Source organism: Galeopterus variegatus, unplaced genomic scaffold (genome assembly GCF_000696425.1).
Source record: "Galeopterus variegatus unplaced genomic scaffold, G_variegatus-3.0.2 Scaffold191, whole genome shotgun sequence".
Lineage (NCBI taxonomy): Eukaryota > Metazoa > Chordata > Mammalia > Dermoptera > Cynocephalidae > Galeopterus > Galeopterus variegatus.
This window is the reverse complement of record NW_007726302.1, coordinates 140,399-157,557: the sequence shown is the minus strand read 5'-3', so window position 1 is coordinate 157,557 and position 17,159 is coordinate 140,399. Positions and strand designations below refer to the sequence as shown.

General features: G+C 35.4%; 1 protein-coding gene across 1 annotated transcript in view; it reads right to left on the bottom strand.

Annotated features, from left to right (window-relative positions):
- Positions 1-17,159, bottom strand: part of SPTLC3 (serine palmitoyltransferase, long chain base subunit 3) — a 185,570-nt gene that overhangs the window by 88,830 nt on the left and 79,581 nt on the right. The window contains exons 3-4 of the mRNA XM_008564739.1: positions 9,910-10,064; positions 8,712-8,860 (exon numbers count right to left, since the gene is read on the bottom strand). Coding sequence (XP_008562961.1) covers positions 8,712-8,860; positions 9,910-10,064 — 304 coding nt within the window. The remainder of the gene's footprint in view (positions 1-8,711; positions 8,861-9,909; positions 10,065-17,159) is intronic.

Sequence of the window (17,159 nt, the reverse complement as noted above, 5' to 3'; positions counted from 1 at the left end):
TATCAATTTTAACTTTGTTTGCTCATCCCCGGTATCACCTGGCAGGCATGTATTACACTTACGTAAAATCACTGGCATATCCTATTGAATTGTGCTTTCTTAGCCTATCAATTTTAACTTTGTTTGCTCATCCCCGGTATCACCTGGCAGGCATGTATTACACTTATGTAAAATCACTGGCATATCCTATTGAATTGTGCTTTCTTAGCTTTGTTGAACCTAAGGGCCAAATTCTACATTTGCAGAAATATTCCTGCTAGTTAAAATTTCACTGTGCTGTAATTTCTGTCACTGTCAAGAGCAATGACCTTGTCAGAAGTCTACTTGTTCTCAGAAAATTGCCAAAAGGCTTCCAGAACCCAAGGTACACTTTCATTTTCCTGCTCCCAAACAATTCCTCTGAGAATCCCCTTCTTACAAATACTCTTAAAGGAAAATAAAGAGGCTTGAGAGAAATGCGGTAAAATCTCATCAACCAGAACTTTCGGTAATTTGGTCTGAGGGGAACTGGTCCTATTTATTAAGAAAGGTTTTGCTGTGTAAATTATCTAGCTGGAGTGGGGATATTTATAGCCTATTTAATCAAATCCATTGGTTTAAAACATGTTTGTGGTATTGATTTGCATAGCAATGTGTTAATTAAAATCGCTTTTTTAAAGAAAGCAAGATCTCTACTTGGTACCAATTTCTTTGAAACTGCTCATTACCAGAGGAACTTGAAGGCCATAAGCCCATATTTATTTAAAATATGCTTTAGTTTAGACATTTTGAAACTGCAGGCTGGCCCCTTCTTCAAAAGCTCAAGTTAGAGAGACTGTACATTCTCTAATCTGGCTACAAATAATTGAGAAAAAAGCACAAGAAGAGACAAGAAGAGCCTTGATAATTTGAATTAATGATAGTGGAGAACTTGTCAGGAAGATAAGTTGGGTAGGGAATTACAAACTAATGATGAAGAACAGTGTTTTTAAATTGAAAAATAGAAGAGAAATTTTACTAAATTTGCACATTACTAACATGGAAATCACACCTAAAATTTCAGAATGGAAAATACTTTCTTATTACATCCAATTGCATGAATTCCTAAGTAAATTGGTTCCCTTCTGATGTTTTTAAAACAAAAATATTGGAGACCACTTCTCAAAATTGCAATTATAATTTGAAGGAATGCTCTCACCTAGGCTGTCTTTAGGTATGAATACTATTCAGGTACCCGTAATGAAAATCAAGCATGAGGCTTTCCTTTTCAAGGGCAGAAAACTCTCAAAGTAGAGATGAGCTTTCACTGGCACATGAATTAGTCTTGTGGCCTTCCATAAACTTGTCTTCTTAGAAATGAATTTGTGACTAACAGTAGCTGGGTGAAACTATGGCAGCATAAAGGGTTTATAGATTACATATATGCAAATAATATGCTGTTACTATATATTCATTCTTAACCATCAGGTGCTCAGGGAAAGAAAGATCAAGAAACCATACCCCCTTGCAGAGTAAAAGGAAAGAGAAAAGAAATGAAAGAAGAGCTTCTTTATGGTTTGCCTGAATTTAACCTTTTCCAGGATTGGACATCTGGTCCAGCAGTATGTGTTAGGATATGTCCAGCGATCAAAACCAACTTGCTTCATTGATTTTCTGGGATGTCTATTACCTACTTGCCATTTTTTATTTACAGACTCCATCTTTCAGGCATATGCAGTGTTTGCTCTACACAAAGTGAAGGACCATTGCATTTTGGAAAATGTTTGACTAATTAGGTCAAGACAGTCAACCATGCTGTGTAGTTTCCAGTGGTTCTCAAAGTGTGGTCCCTAGAGCTGCAGTGTCAACATCACTTAGAAGCTCATTGGAAATGAAAAATCCTGGGTCCTATTTTAGACCTATCAAATTAGAAACTCCATAAGTAGAGCTAGCAATCTGTGTTTTTCAAGTCCTGCAGGTGATTCTGATGCCAGCTTAAGTGTGAGAGCCACTGGTTTAGGCTAATGAATCCACACAGCCTGCGGCAGAGCCCCTTCCATAGGCTGGAAAATCATTTCTGTCTGACTCAGTGGTAACATCTTGGAAATGCCAGCAATCTTTTTGTGAGACTATGCTTAAACACCTGACTTCATTTAGACTCCTGTTCATTTTTAAGGAAATAATTAGCCCAAGAAATATGAGGTCATTGTGAAAAAGTTAGAAAATACTACAAAATAAAATATAACCTTTCCTGACACAAATATTCATATTTAGTACATTTTTAAAATGGACTCATAATGTGTACACTGTTCTATAACTTATTTTATCTTAACAACGTATTTCCCATTTTACAGAGGAGAAAATTAAGGACTACTGGGGGCACATAGCTTACTGTAGGCTGTAGATAGGAAAAGGAGGAACTAGGACTTGAACCCAAGCACTCTAATCCAAATATATTTTGAACAGATCCACCAAATATATTTAATCAATTTCTTAATGTTGGAAACTCACTTATTTCCCTCATTTTTACCATGATTAATCACATTGCAATAATCATTCTTGAACATATATCTTTAAATACTTATTCAAGTATTTTAAGGCAAAATTTCTCAAAATGGAATTACTGAGTTAAATGGCTTGCTGTTGACACATTTTCAAATTGCCCTCCAATTTACTCTATCAATAGTATGTAAGGATGCTCTTGTCTTATTCCTATGAAAGTAGCAGATATTATTTTTTAACTTTTGCCAATTAAGTGAAAAATGGCATCTCTATGTCTTAATCATTCTTTGACTATTCATGGGGCAGAGTATCTTCCACAGACTCATTGGCTGCTTATATTACTTTTTTTTCTTAATTGCATGTTAATGTACTGGATTTACTTTTCAACGTAAAATGTTCATTGAACTTTAACGTACACACAGAAAAAGACACAAGCCTTAAATATAGAGCTCTGTGAAGTTTTATAAATTAAACACACACATAACTGCATCAAGGTAAAAAAAATATATATATTATTTTTTATATTCTTGTCTGTTTTGGATTTTATAAAAAAAACTTGGCCTACTTTTTAAATTAGGGTGTTCTTTTTCTTGGTTTATAAGAATCTTTCTTTGTTAAGACTATTAATATTTTTCATATACATTGGGAATAACTTTCTCCAATTTTGTTCTTTGACTTTTACCTTTGTTAACATTGTTTTTTTTTATGCACAGAAATTTAAGTGTTTCATTGTGTTGGATCTTTTCCCTTAATGTTTCTGTGAGTGCTTTCTCTGGTTCCCTGGGGTATAAGGACACACTAGACAACTGTGTGACTCAGGCTTGAGAAATCCGAAGGGGAACAGTTGTGGCTAGGGGTTGGGTTGGGAGCAGCTGCCTCTTCTCTAACAGGGAAGGGTGCTTGTTTCCCATGAACCAGGGTGGCCCATGTGGCACAAGTGCTTTTCATATTTGAATTGTCTCAGTGGTTTTATTTTATTCATTCATTCATTTTAAATTTTTTAAATACAGTTGTCTTTGGTGGTGGTTGCTTTTTTAGGTTTCAATCTCAAATGCATTTGCGATTTATCTAGGTATAATTTGCCTAGATGTAATTATGAAGTAGGAATCTTATTCCCTTAAATGATCAGCTAGTTATCATAACACTAATTATGAAATCATTGATCCCTTCCCAACTGATCTGAAATATTGTTCTTATCACATAAAAATGAGTGTGCAAAGTTCTGTTTCTAGACTTTCAGTTTAGACTCACCTTACCCATAAATGTCATGGGGATTGTGTTCAATTTGCATATTAATTTGGGGAAGAATTGATAGATTTACAATACTATGTCTTCCCCTTCTAAGGTATGGGACCTCTTTTTCTTTCAAGGCTTCTGTTAAGTCTTTCATAGAAGTTTTATAGTTTTCTTCAAGTAAATTTTAAACATTTTCAAAATAAGTTTATTCCCTAGGTGTTTGCTGCTTTTGCTTGTATCTATTAATAATATCATTTTGCCAGCATATTCTCTTACTGATGATTGCTGATTATTGATTTTACTATATGAATTTTAAAAATTAGTCTTTATTGAATCTATTATTATGTCTAATAACTTTTTGATTATTTAAATAAATAAAAGGGAAGAAAATGAACCAAAACACTGTTTTAAATGGGCAGATGGAGAGACACAGGGAGAGATGGCTCACCATCCCACCTGCTCCTCAACTACCTGCCATCTCTAGTGGCTCCAGGAACAGCCCCTTCAGAAGTCCCCCTTCCTCTGAACATATAACAGTTTGAAAACCGGAAGTGTGAACAATATGTTCACCTGCAGATGATGGTTATTTTACCTCTTCTTTTGTTATACATATATTTATTATGTCACATGGAAGTCATTCCATAAATATTTATTGGCATAAGGAATTAAAAAATAAATGAATAATTATATTGTCTAGTACTTCCAAAGTTATTAAAAATGATGGTAAAATAGGTATTACCATCTTTTTCCTGACTTTAAAGTGAATACTTCTAGGGCTTAACCACAAAGCATAGTGTTGACATATTATCAGCATACTTTATCTTTTTGAATAGTCATTGAATTTTCACAAAAATATGCTACATATTATGCCACAAAGAAAACATCATTGAATTCCAAAAAGTGGAACCTACATAGGTTACATTCTTTGATCACAGTAAAATAAACCTAAAAATAAATAACAAAATTAGAAAAAAAAATCATTTTTTAAAAATAACTTGAAACTTTAAAATCCTCTTCTAAATAACTCTTGAATCAAAGGGGAAATGAAATTATGGTTGCATCATGTTTAGAAATTATCAATTATGAGAATACCAAGGGATGCAGCTAGCTGTGTACTCAGAGGTAAATATATAGTCTAACTTTACTACACAGGAAAATTAAAGCTAGTAAACTGGGCAACCAACACAGTAAAAAAGAAAAGAAAAAAAGTATTGAGTTATTAAAGTTAAAAATAGAAATTTATGGGCCGGTCCGGTGGCGCATGCTACAGTGTGCCGCTTGGGAGTTCGGCGGCGCTCCCGCCAAGGGTTCAGATCCCACATACAGACCGGCCACTCACTGGCTGAGCGAGGTGCGGGCGCAACACCGAGGGCTGCCATCCCGTTGCCGGTCCTGGTCCGGTACGGGCGCGACACTGAGGGTTGCGATCCATTGCCGGTCATGAAAAAAGACAAAAAAAAAAAAAAGGAAAAATAGAAATTTATGAATTCCATAAAAGTAATTTCTATTGAGCTGAGATCTGTATTTTTAATGTCACTGGAGGTGATTCTGATAGTAGCCACAGCTGACAACCACTGACCTAGCGTAACCCTGATCCCAAAATTTGACACATGTGTATTTAACAAAGAGAAATTATAAATTAATATTGCTTAAAAAAATACTAGAAATTGGCATTGAGAATCCAACAGTGTATTTAAATAACAGGATACTATGATCAAGTAATTCTATTCAGGGACTGTAATGATAGTTCAATAATAAAACAATTTATAATATTAAAAGATCCAAAAGTAAATATATTATTATCTTGATAGATGTTGGTAATCATTTATAAAATTCACTGCCTATCTCTCATAAAATTTTTATTTTTTTAATAATTTTTTATAAATAAGAGATTTCAAGTAACATAAAAAATATCTGCTTCTAACAAAGAGACTTCACTATGCTTTGTGGTTAAGCCCTAGAAGTATTCACTTTAAAGTCAGGAAAAAGATGGTAATACCTATTTTACCATCATTTTTAATAACTTTGGAAGTACTAAACAATACATATAACTATTAAATTGTCAATTAATCATTAACGATTAATGATTAATTAATCACTGTTGCTTTTTAAAATTTTTCTTGCTTTTGTTTTTGTGGAATGTGAAGTGACCCACATGCTTTCTGAAGACTTATGTAATTCATTATCCTTCTAATTTCTAGTTGCACAGAAATATAAACAGCCATGTGTGTCTCTGTTGTGTTATCTGATGCATAGAGGCTATAGCAGTTGCAGCTATCTGCATTATGGGATTGCCATATAATTTTTATAATGAAAATCTCTTATTCTTTTGGATGATTCATGTCAAGCTTAACTTCTGCTTTCCTTTTTGCTCATATTTGCACCATCCGTTTAAGCTATTTATTTATTTTTAAAGTTTCAGCTTATTCTTTATTTGAAACTTAATTCATATAAAAGAACAAGCAGTGATTCATTGCCTATGACTTGATGTTATTGCAGTCTGTCTTCCATTGTTAAACCCATATATTCACATAAGCACATAGTTGAGTTTAGGTTTTTGCCATATCTCAATCTTTTACTTCTAGTAGGAAAACCTGTTCTAGTTACATTTTTTGGGGGGGCCAAAATAATATGTTTAGTCTTCTGTCCTTTTACTATGTTTTAAATGCTTCTCGATTTCCTTTTTTTGTTTTATTTTTCCTCTTTTTAAATTATAGTTTCTCTCCTCCCTGCCCTCCTGAACATTTAAAAACTGTTCTTTAAAGTTCTGGGAAATTACTTTTAAGTGACTAAAAGTTCTTGAACATTTACTTTTGGTTTCTCAAGAAGCTATTTTGGTTGCTGAAAATTGTGAAACTTCTGTCTTTCCAATTTTTATTGTGAACTCATTTGCTTTTTTAAACAATTCCTTAAGATTGAAAAGCACGTTTTCCAAAAGATTCTTGAATTTCTTAGAATAAAAGGATTTTAGAATTATACTACTTCTAATTCTTGCATACTATGTTAAGATTATTATTTATGTTGCAGGATACTTTCAAATGTCCCCTCTTTATTTATTTCTTGACTGATTGCTTATACAGGTTTGAGCATCCCTAATCCAAAAAGCTGAAATCTAAAAATGCTCAAAAATTTGAAACTTTGTGAGTGCCTACATGATGTCCATAGAAAATGCTCATTGGAGCATTTTTTATTTTGCATTTTTGGATTAAGGATGCTCAACCTGTATGTATTCTGAAAATATTCCAAAATCTGAAAAAAATTGAAATACTTCTGGTCTTAAGCATTTCAGATAAGGGATACTTCACCTGTATTCATGTTTCAGTCCTTCTATTTGCCTAAAATTAGTGTGGGTGGCTTCTCTTTGGGTCTCTCACTATTTGACAACTCTTAAAGTCTTCTGTTTTGAACTTGACTTAAGAGCTGAATAAAGCTGGTAAATAATAAAAGCCCAGTGATCCAGAAGTGTGAATAGGTGGAGAAAGAACTTATGTGTCGGGTAGCATCGAATGAGAACATTATTTCTGCCTAATTTCTCTGGGTTCACTGAACCTGAAGAATGAGGGACCCATGTTCCACATCTGGCTTTCAGGGAAGGCAAATCACTGTCTCTGTCAAGGTGTCTCCCTTGATCTTCTGCTGACTGTGATGGGGAAGTGTGCTGTCTCACTGAGTGGGGAGTAGTCATCTTCAGGAACATGCCTTCTGTCCGCTCATTGAAAACCCTGGTATTGGATGTCTCCATCATCAGAGGAAACATCCCAAATGGTTTCTGACTCCACACCTCTATGGTTGGGGGTATTCCTGCAGTCTCTGCCCCATCTCTAAATGGGTGTCACAGGCAACCCAGTTCTAAGTCTAGTAAGTCCTCCCCTCTCCCCCTGCACCTTGTTTACATCTCCAGCCCTTATGCCTCAAAAGGAAGATAAGTAAGATGACTTTCTTAAGAAATCCGGGCAACCACTACCAACTCTGGAGCTTTTGCTGAGTATTTACTTGAATGCTTGAATAAAAAAGGTACTTTATTTAATTTGAATTATTTGTTGCACAGGTCTGAATAATTAAATTGTCTTTAAAGGCTTTCTGCTAACTGGTTATCTAAAGGGGGCATGTGGCTTATTATTCATTAATAGTCAATGCCTTTTTATCAGACTTGCTTCTAATTCTTAGATAGACTTGAATTGATCTGGTGAACCTTGCATGTGTCACTAGGAGAGATAGCTGAGCCAGACTGAGAGAGAGCATGGTTAATCAATGACCTTAGGCACATCGCTTAGACACAATGATCCTCAGTTTCCTCTTGCATAAGATGAGAATAACACCACCTGTGCTGCCTACAGCACAGCATTTTTTTTTTTATGTTGCAGGATAAATAAGATCCTATATAAAAGAGCATGCCAGGAATTGCAAAGCACTCTACAAGAGCAAGGTTGCATTATTCTCTTTCCCTGAAGTGGAGAGGAGTGGAAGTTTCCTTCTCATAGATTTCACTCATTTGAATAAGAGAAAAATGTTTTAGCTAAAGGGAAATAAATAGACAGTCTGCTCCACCTTGTTCCTTCCTTCTTCTTCCATCCATTCATTCATTTATTAATTCATAACAACATTCCACAAGGCCAATTCCTCTCCTCACGAAACTTACATTTTAGCAGCACAGACAGGCATATACAAATACAAAGGCAAGATTATTTCAATCAGTGATTAATATCATTAATGAAAGTGGGAGAAAGGAGAGAAAAGGATTAGGTGGAGGAGGCAAAATAGTTGCTTTTTAAATAACGTGGTCAGGAGATACTCATTTTTATCTATTTGGAAGAATTAAAACATGTAATTGATAAACTACATGGCAACAACATAATGCTTGAAATTTCCCATAAGACTTTCATATTCCTTTTTCTTTTTGCATTTTATAACAGATTTTCAAGGCATACAGTCTAGATACAATCTAGATTTGAGAGGTTGCCACAAGGAATCTGAGATATAACTGGACAAAATTTCAAAATAGTGAATGTACATACCCATTTCATGTCTGGTGCTGGCCACGCCTGAGCCATACACCTCCAGAACATCCTTTATTGTCTTCATAGACTCATCGTACCTGTCTGCGAGGCCAAGGAAGTTATAGGAGCCCATGTTGATCACATCTTTGATGATTCTTCCAGTAAACCTGCAGGAAACCGAGCATAAAGGGCTTTCTCATTTAAAGTCATCCTAGTGCCCAAGGGACCTTCAGTCTGGCCCAAATCATATATATATATTTATATATATATATATTTAAATATATATATATATAAATATATATATATTTAAATATATATATATATAAATATATATATATTTAAATATATATATATATAAATATATATATATTTAAATATATATATATATAAATATATATATATTTAAATATATATATATATAAATATATATATATTTAAATATATATATATATAAATATATATATATTTAAATATATATATATATAAATATATATATATTTAAATATATATATATATAAATATATATATATTTAAATATATATATATATAAATATATATATATGATTTGGGCCAGACTGAAGGTCCCTTGGGCACTAGGATGACTTTAAATGAGAAAGCCCTTTATGCTCGGTTTCCTGCAGGTTTACTGGAAGAATCATCAAAGATGTGATCAACATGGGCTCCTATAACTTATATGTTCTTTTTAACGTGCACCGTTGTAAGCATAAAATGGTTTGCCTTTCGAGGAAAATAACCCAATAAAAAAGTGGGGCAGAGCACAAGAGAGGTATCCCCAGCCATAAAGTATTACTTAGCCCTGATTTTCCTGGATGCTTGCTTTCATGATGCCCATGCCTTGGTTTAAATTCCAGCAAGAACCTTCTACAGGGATAAGAGCCATGGTCATCATTACTTACTTTGGCAAGAAGTAAGAGAGTACAATTTGCCAAGAAAGCTGAAAAGGGCTCTTTCCAGCTGGCTCTGTGTGTCCTGCACCTTCTGACACAGTTCTCACTTTAATTACAATATAGTTAAGTCATCTTGGCAACTTAATTACCGGCCTCACGAGGGCTGAATGATGGAAGACCAGCTATTTCCATGCCTTGTTTTTTTGTTGTTGTTTGTTTTATTTTTCCTATCTTTAATCCAGCGCTCATGCTAGGATTTTCTTGAAAGAATTTTCTTTCCACCAACCCCCTCCAAGTGGCTGCCTCACCTAAACATCCAGTTATAGTCATCTGACACCCTTTCCATCACGTCAAACCGAGGCCCCGGAGCACTGCAGATGGGCCGGTTCCAATTGTCTCTGATTCGCATGTAAATGTTCCGCGTGTAAAAATTCTCAAAGTCTTGATACAGAGGCACAAAATCCTGTCATGACAGAGGTAGAAAGTGAGCTTTGGTCTCTCACATTTTGTATTTTATTTGCTGTTGAAGGTTGGGAGAAGACCTGGTAAGAGCCATGCAAATAATGCATCTGCAGATATATTTTCAGCAAGGGCCAATGGGTGAGGGAAAGACGGAGTCCATGAGACAATCTGTGAGGTCTGGATCCCAGAGAACTTGCCCTTTAGTGGGGGAGGTAAAAAAAAAATGTGATAAATATGGGTAACAAAGATGACAGTGCAATACAAGTCCCAGAAAAAGTGGCGGAGACCACAAATCCCTATGTTCCTAAGGAAGGAGAATTCTAGCTGACACGTAACAACAGGTGTTTATGTACAAAGCCATTTGTTTGGGGAAAAAAAATAAATAAATGGTTGAGAAGATAATTTGGTCTTAATGAACATCCCCATTCATTGTATTTTCAGAAGTGGGGATGAACTTGAACTGTTGATCTGTTGGCAAAACTGCTATTGAGAGGTGGCTGGCTTTCACGTGTCACATGGCTAGGGGCCTGGAGGCGGAGCTGTTGTTGCTGTATACATTGTAATTCGTGACTGGAGGGGTCTGAAATCCAGCTGAGGCTTGAAACAAGACATGTCTAATTTTGTCACCTGACTCAGAAGAGTTAATAAAAGGCAGAAAATGCAAAAGCTGTAACTAGGGTCTGAATCAAGTACTTTGGACATTTCATAGGATTAGTGAGGGAGAGAGGGACACATACTGCTTGAGGAGTCAGGGAAGGTGTATGTAGGAGGGGTTTTAGATATGGCATCAAGGCAGAATGAGATTGTTTTGGGCAGGGAAGCTGGGGGTAGGTTCTCAGGGTGAATGGGCCTGTGTGCTGCAAATATGGTGTATTTGAGAAGAATGAATAAAATATAAGGCATATCCTGTCACTCTTTTCTCAGAACCTATAACAGCTCCTACCTCATTCAGGGTCCTGACTCATTTGGCTTCTGGTTACCTCTGTGATCCCACCTGTTGATCACTCTCTGTAGTGTGAGGGAGGCTGCGACATAGCTGGGCATAGACAGTGGGAGCATTAAGTGTCTACGTGAGGAGCTTGGACTAGTCTGCAGGCAATGGGGAACCACTGGGTAATAGGGCGTGAGTGTTTCCCTTCTCCCTTCTTTCATCTTTGAGCCCTTTGCTCTCCTTCCTTATGAAATGGAGCTGATTCCCCAAAGGAATAAGGAAGCCCCCGGGGAAAGCATTTGTGGACGACTTTTATATGCCACTAGTTTGCCCACTCATTCCCCAAGCAGGTCCATTCCAGAGGAAAGTTACAGGATGTGCAGGTTTTGGTGGCAGGTGGCTGCATCCAAGCCACCGCCCTTTCTGTCACTTCACTCTTTGGTCCTCAGTGACAGTGGCATCGTTTCTAGAGAAAATTATGATTTTCTGTAGGAAAGAATGTTCATAAGCACATACTAGGAACTATCTATTGTATGTAAATTAGGAGGATGTTTGGGCAACTCTACCAGTTACATTTAAAAATCTCATACCACATGCATTTTCTCTATATGAGGGTACTTTAAAAAGTTCATGGAAAATGGAATCAGAAGATAATGTGAATCTTGCCATGTACTTTTTGAAGACCCCTCATAACTGTGATACAGATTTTATTATGATTTAAAGCTACAAGTTTATAACAATCAATGATATCCTTTTTGGAAATAACATTTCTGGAATTACATAATCTTTTTTTTTAAAAAAAGATTATGTAATTCCAGAAATGTTATTTCCAAATTATTTCCTCATTGATTCAATAAATTTTGTTTCTGACTGTTTACTGCTTTATGGATTATTCTATATCCCCAAGTGTTATTTGTCTTCCTCTACGTATAATTTTTATAGCCTTGTTTGAAATGATGATATATAAACATAGTATCAAGAAAAAAGAGAGATGTAGGTCTGTAAGTAATATTTCTGAACTCTGAATGGTTTTATAAGGAAATTTACCCCAAATAAAGTAGCAGTTGATTTTGAAGAGAAAGAGAAAAAAAACCCAAAACATTTTGTCTATAAAATTAAAACAAAATTAATTTCGGATTTGGAACCACAAGATGCACAAGGCACCAGAAGTAGAGGTTATAGACGGGACACAAAGATCACAGAGCTCAAGTAGGTATTTGTCACATGAGGAAAATCAGAACCAGAAAGGTGAGTGACTTGAACTCTGGTCAGCATCTGGCCTCATCCACTCTCTGAGGCAGTGATTTCAGAGTGATCTCAGGCTTACCCAGCTGCCATCTAAAACACCAGTGATGACAAAAAACCTGGCCCACAATATGGAAAACTAAGGTCAACAGACCGCAGTCTGCTGCAGTAGGAGTGTCCACCAGTCATGAGGAACTTGGCGTTGACTTGAGAAAACCTGTGGCTTCCCCATCTCCCTCCTTATGAAGATGCATCGTCATGGCCATCTGAGAGAAAGCGGAAAAATACTGCCTAAACTTTCTGCCTCCTGACTCAGAGATCCCAAATTTGTTTCTATGTAAAAGTGGGCAGCTATCTCTTTACCGAGATAAATGCTTTGAGGGCAAGATACAGGGATTCCAACCTATTCTGAGTGGCTGGGGAAGACTTCCTGCTGGGAATAATCTTTTCATTCAATAGAAATTTTATGAGTTAGCTTCTTGTAATTACTCTATAAAAAGGAAGGGCCAGGTTTTAGACACCCAGAGTTCATTTTTTCGTGCATGACATAAACACTAACGAAGATCCCAGATCTGATACACAAGGTTGGCAGCCTACATGTTCCTGAGAGGGACAACTGAGCTTGGAAATCTACTTAGAATTCAAGATCTGGTTTGGGAATGACCTGACTTGCTTTTGGGCATGGTGTTCTTTGTCTCCCTACCTATGAGGCTTCCTGTCTCTGCATGGGTATATTTTCACTCCACCCCATTCCTTTGAGCAGCAGTGAGCTTTCTTCAGCAGCAGCCAACACCTTCCAAAGGTCAATGGCCTCTAGCCTCAGACAAGATTCCCACAGCGTTTTAACTACACCAGAAAATGAAGCTGAACTTGATATTTCAAAAAACAGAAGCATTGCAATAGGACATATCTTTATCTATCTGTAGATTTAAATTGTCATTTGGCTTACTCACTATCTTTATTTTTCTTTCTGACACAAATGGTTAGATGCGATAGAGAATTCCAGGCCATAAAGACATAATCATTTTGGGGGGTGGAGTGTAGAAAGAAGTGTAAACTTATAGCCACAAAATGGCTTTGTTTCTTCTGCAATGCGACAATCTATTTTTCCAGCTTAAAATCTATGGGGTAATTTATAATTTTCCAAGTGTTACAGATATTTATATCCAACTCTTATAGATAAGTTGATGGAAAGTCAGAAAAAATGGCTGGATATTGGGAATTGTATCCGGTTCCCAAACCAATGCTCTTTTTAAATAAACCATGCTGCAGGGCTTGGTGTTTATAACGAAGTGAAAGGAACATATTCATAGCTCATTGTAAAGACTACTACCAGCTTTGGAAACATGTCCTTTCTTATTTGATTTTACTACCTGCCTATTCATTATCAAATATAATGATGGCTTTGTAGAGAAAGGAAGAATGATTATCCAACACGAGTCATTCATTTGTTTTTACATTGACACTTCTGTTCTCACCTAATACTTCATTTTACAAAATTATTTCCTTTTTGGTAGGTGCATTTAAAACAGTTCTTTGAAGTATGAGAAACCCAAAGTCAAAATGGCTAAATTTAATTTTTGTTTTTAAGGGATTAGATGTAGATTGAATGGCAGACTCCATACTTGTATAGATCCTACCGTTCTTCTAAAGTCCCCATTAAATTACAAAAAAACCCAAACAGGTGTTTAAAAACAAAATAAAGGTATAAATACCTAGAAAGATAATCAAGAGTATTGAGTCAGAAATGTTGAAGAATCAGTCACAAAGACACAACATAAATAAGGTCAAATAAATGGAGAAATAAAGACATAGGAAACGTTAGCTCAAAACATTTGCAGAGAAGACTGGTATAGATATAAACTAAATAAACTAACTGTAAGGCAGCTTCAAGTTGAGAGTGAAGAGCTATAACAAGTTGGTATCCAGGATGATTAACTGGGAAGTTACATTCCTTTGTCCTCCTCCTACTGGGCTAATAAATAAGATGTAGTAATATTATCCACAGGAAAGTATTGTGAGGCAGCAGAGACTGAAAGAAAGAGCAATTTCCCAATGTAGAGAAGTGGGGAACCCAAAACACAACAAGACAAGCTATTGGTCCTGGTAACTCATCCCATTCCACTGCTACCATCACTCAAGATAGGTGAACATGAAAAAAAAATTCATATAGATATATGCCATTTTTATAGCAACATAATAGAACAATGCATCCCTTAAAATGATAAATAATTCAAGAATGTAATGCCCATAGGCAAAAAGCAAACTATTAAGCTAGAATATGAAATTGACTAATTTTCTTAGAACACAATGAGAAAGGACAAAGAGAAAAGAAAGTATGAAGGAAAAATCAAGAGATATGTAGAATAGTTTCAGAAGATTCAATATCTCTCCAACAGGCATGGCAAAATTGAAAGAAGGAAATTAAAGAGGAGAGGAAGAGAAGGAGGAGGAAGTAGAAGGAGGAGAGGAAAATTTCTAGAGATAAAGAAGGGTTTGAGTCCTGAGATGTAAAGCATCCATCAGGTACTGAATAGGGCAAATAAGTAGAGGTCTGCACCAAGATGCATCCTACTTACATTTCAGATCTCCAAGGGTAAAGAGAAAAACTCGAAAACTGTTCAAAGAGGGGGGTAAAAACAGTTTATGTGCAACAGTATGAGAATCAAATCACTTCAGGTTTTCCTTAGGTGACAATGGTGAGAAAGATTATTAGGGAACATTATTTTGAACTTAATATTCTATACTCAGCCAAATCAGCAACTAAATGATAGAACCAAGTAAATACATTCCAATATAAATAAGTAGTCATGAATTTAATACCTACAGACCTTTTCTGTAGTAACTGACAGTGCACTACCTGATTTAAAAATATACTACAAAGTTATAGTAATTGAAACATCATGACATAAAAACAGACATTGGACCAAAATAGAGAGCTCAGAAATAAATTCACACATTTGTGGTCAACTGATCTTTGACAAAGGTGGAAGAACACACAGTGGGAAAAGGACAATCTCTTCAATAACTGGTACTGGGATAACTGGATCTTCACATGCAGAAGAATGAAATCGGACCTTTCTCAAAACTCAAGAGGGATTAAAGACTTAATTTAAACAGAAGACCTGAAAATGTAAAACTACTAGAAGAAAACATAGGGAAAAAGATCCTCGACATTGGCCTGGGCAATGATTTTTTGGATATGACCCGCAAAGCACAGGCAATAAAAGCAAAGGTAGAGAAATGGGATTGCATCAAACTAAAAAGCTTCTGCACAGCAAAGGAAATTAACAGCAGAATGAAGAGACAGCCTCTGGAATGGGAGAAAATATTTGCAAACCATACATCTGATAAGGGGTTAATATCCAGAATATATAAGAAACTCAAACAACTTAACAGCAACCCCCAAAAAATATCCAGTTAAAAAAAGTACAAAGGACCCAAACAGACATTTCTCAAAGACATACAAATGGCCAACAGGTTCATGAAAAAACAACATCATGAATCATCAGGGAAATGCAAATCAAAACCACAATGAGAAATCAGCTCACACCTGTTAGAATAGCTAATATCAAAAAGACAACAGATAACAAGTGTTAGTGAGGATGTTGAGAAGAGAGAACCCTTATACACTGTCGATGGGAATGCTAACTGGTGCAACCATAGTTGAAACAACTATGGAGGTTTCTCAAGATATTAAAAATGGGACTACTGTATGATTAAGTATACATTCACTCACGGCTGTATATCAAAAGGAAATGAAATCAGTATCTCCAAGAGATATTTGAACTCCCACATTCATTGCAACATTTTTCATAATAGCCAAGATACGAAAACAACCCAAGTGTCCATCACAGATAAAGAAAATGTTAGAGATACATACACGATTAAATACTATTCAACCTCAAAAAAGAAGAAAATTCTCTCATTTGCAATAAACCCGGAAGATATTGCACTAAGTGAAATAAGCCAGGCACAGAAAGATAAATACTGCATGATCTCACACATATGTGGCATCTAAAAAAGTCGAATTCATAGAAGCAGAGAGTAGAACTGTGGTTACCAGAGGCTGAGGGGAGGAGAAAATGGGGAGATGTTGGTCAAAGGGTACAAAGTTTCAGTTATGCAGAATGAATAAGTTCTGGAGAATTAAAGTACAGGATGTTAGTAATAATGTTAATAATAATGTTTTGCATACTTGAAATTTGTTGAGTATAGATCCTACGTGTTCTCACCACAAAAAGAAAAGAAACAAAAAGGTAACTATGGGAGGAGATGGATGTTATCAGCTTGACTGTGGTAATCGTTTCGCAATGTATACATATATCAAAACATCACATTGTACACTGCAAATGCATTCAATTTTTATTTATCTTTATACCTCATTAAACTGGAAAATTTTTTAAAAATTAAAAATCCCCACCACATTACAATATGCATTAAAATAAAATAAATACATGTACCAAGGTATGAACGGAGAACTATTTAATAAAAAATTGAAATAAAGGGCATGAAATGTGAATGTAAAACATAAAATGGCAGGAATAAGTTTAAACATGTGAATAATTAAAATACTAGGTTGAACCATATGGAATTACCAATGTTCGGCATTTTAACCTACAAAAACAATAATTTCATATGCTTTAAGTAATGAATAGAGTATATTATTAAAATACAGAAGCTTTCACATTTATTTAAAATCAATCTATAGGCTGTCATAAGAGATGTACATTTTCTGAAAATAATGAAGACTGAAAATAAAGAAGAGAATGCAGGTGTTTAAATATTAATATGAAGCAAAATAGAGTATAAGGTAAAAAGCATGATAAAAGGGAAAATCCACCAAGAACTATTAGAGCCAAGAACTTTGATGTATCTAATTGTTATACTGAAAAAACATACACCCCCCCCCCCCCCCCC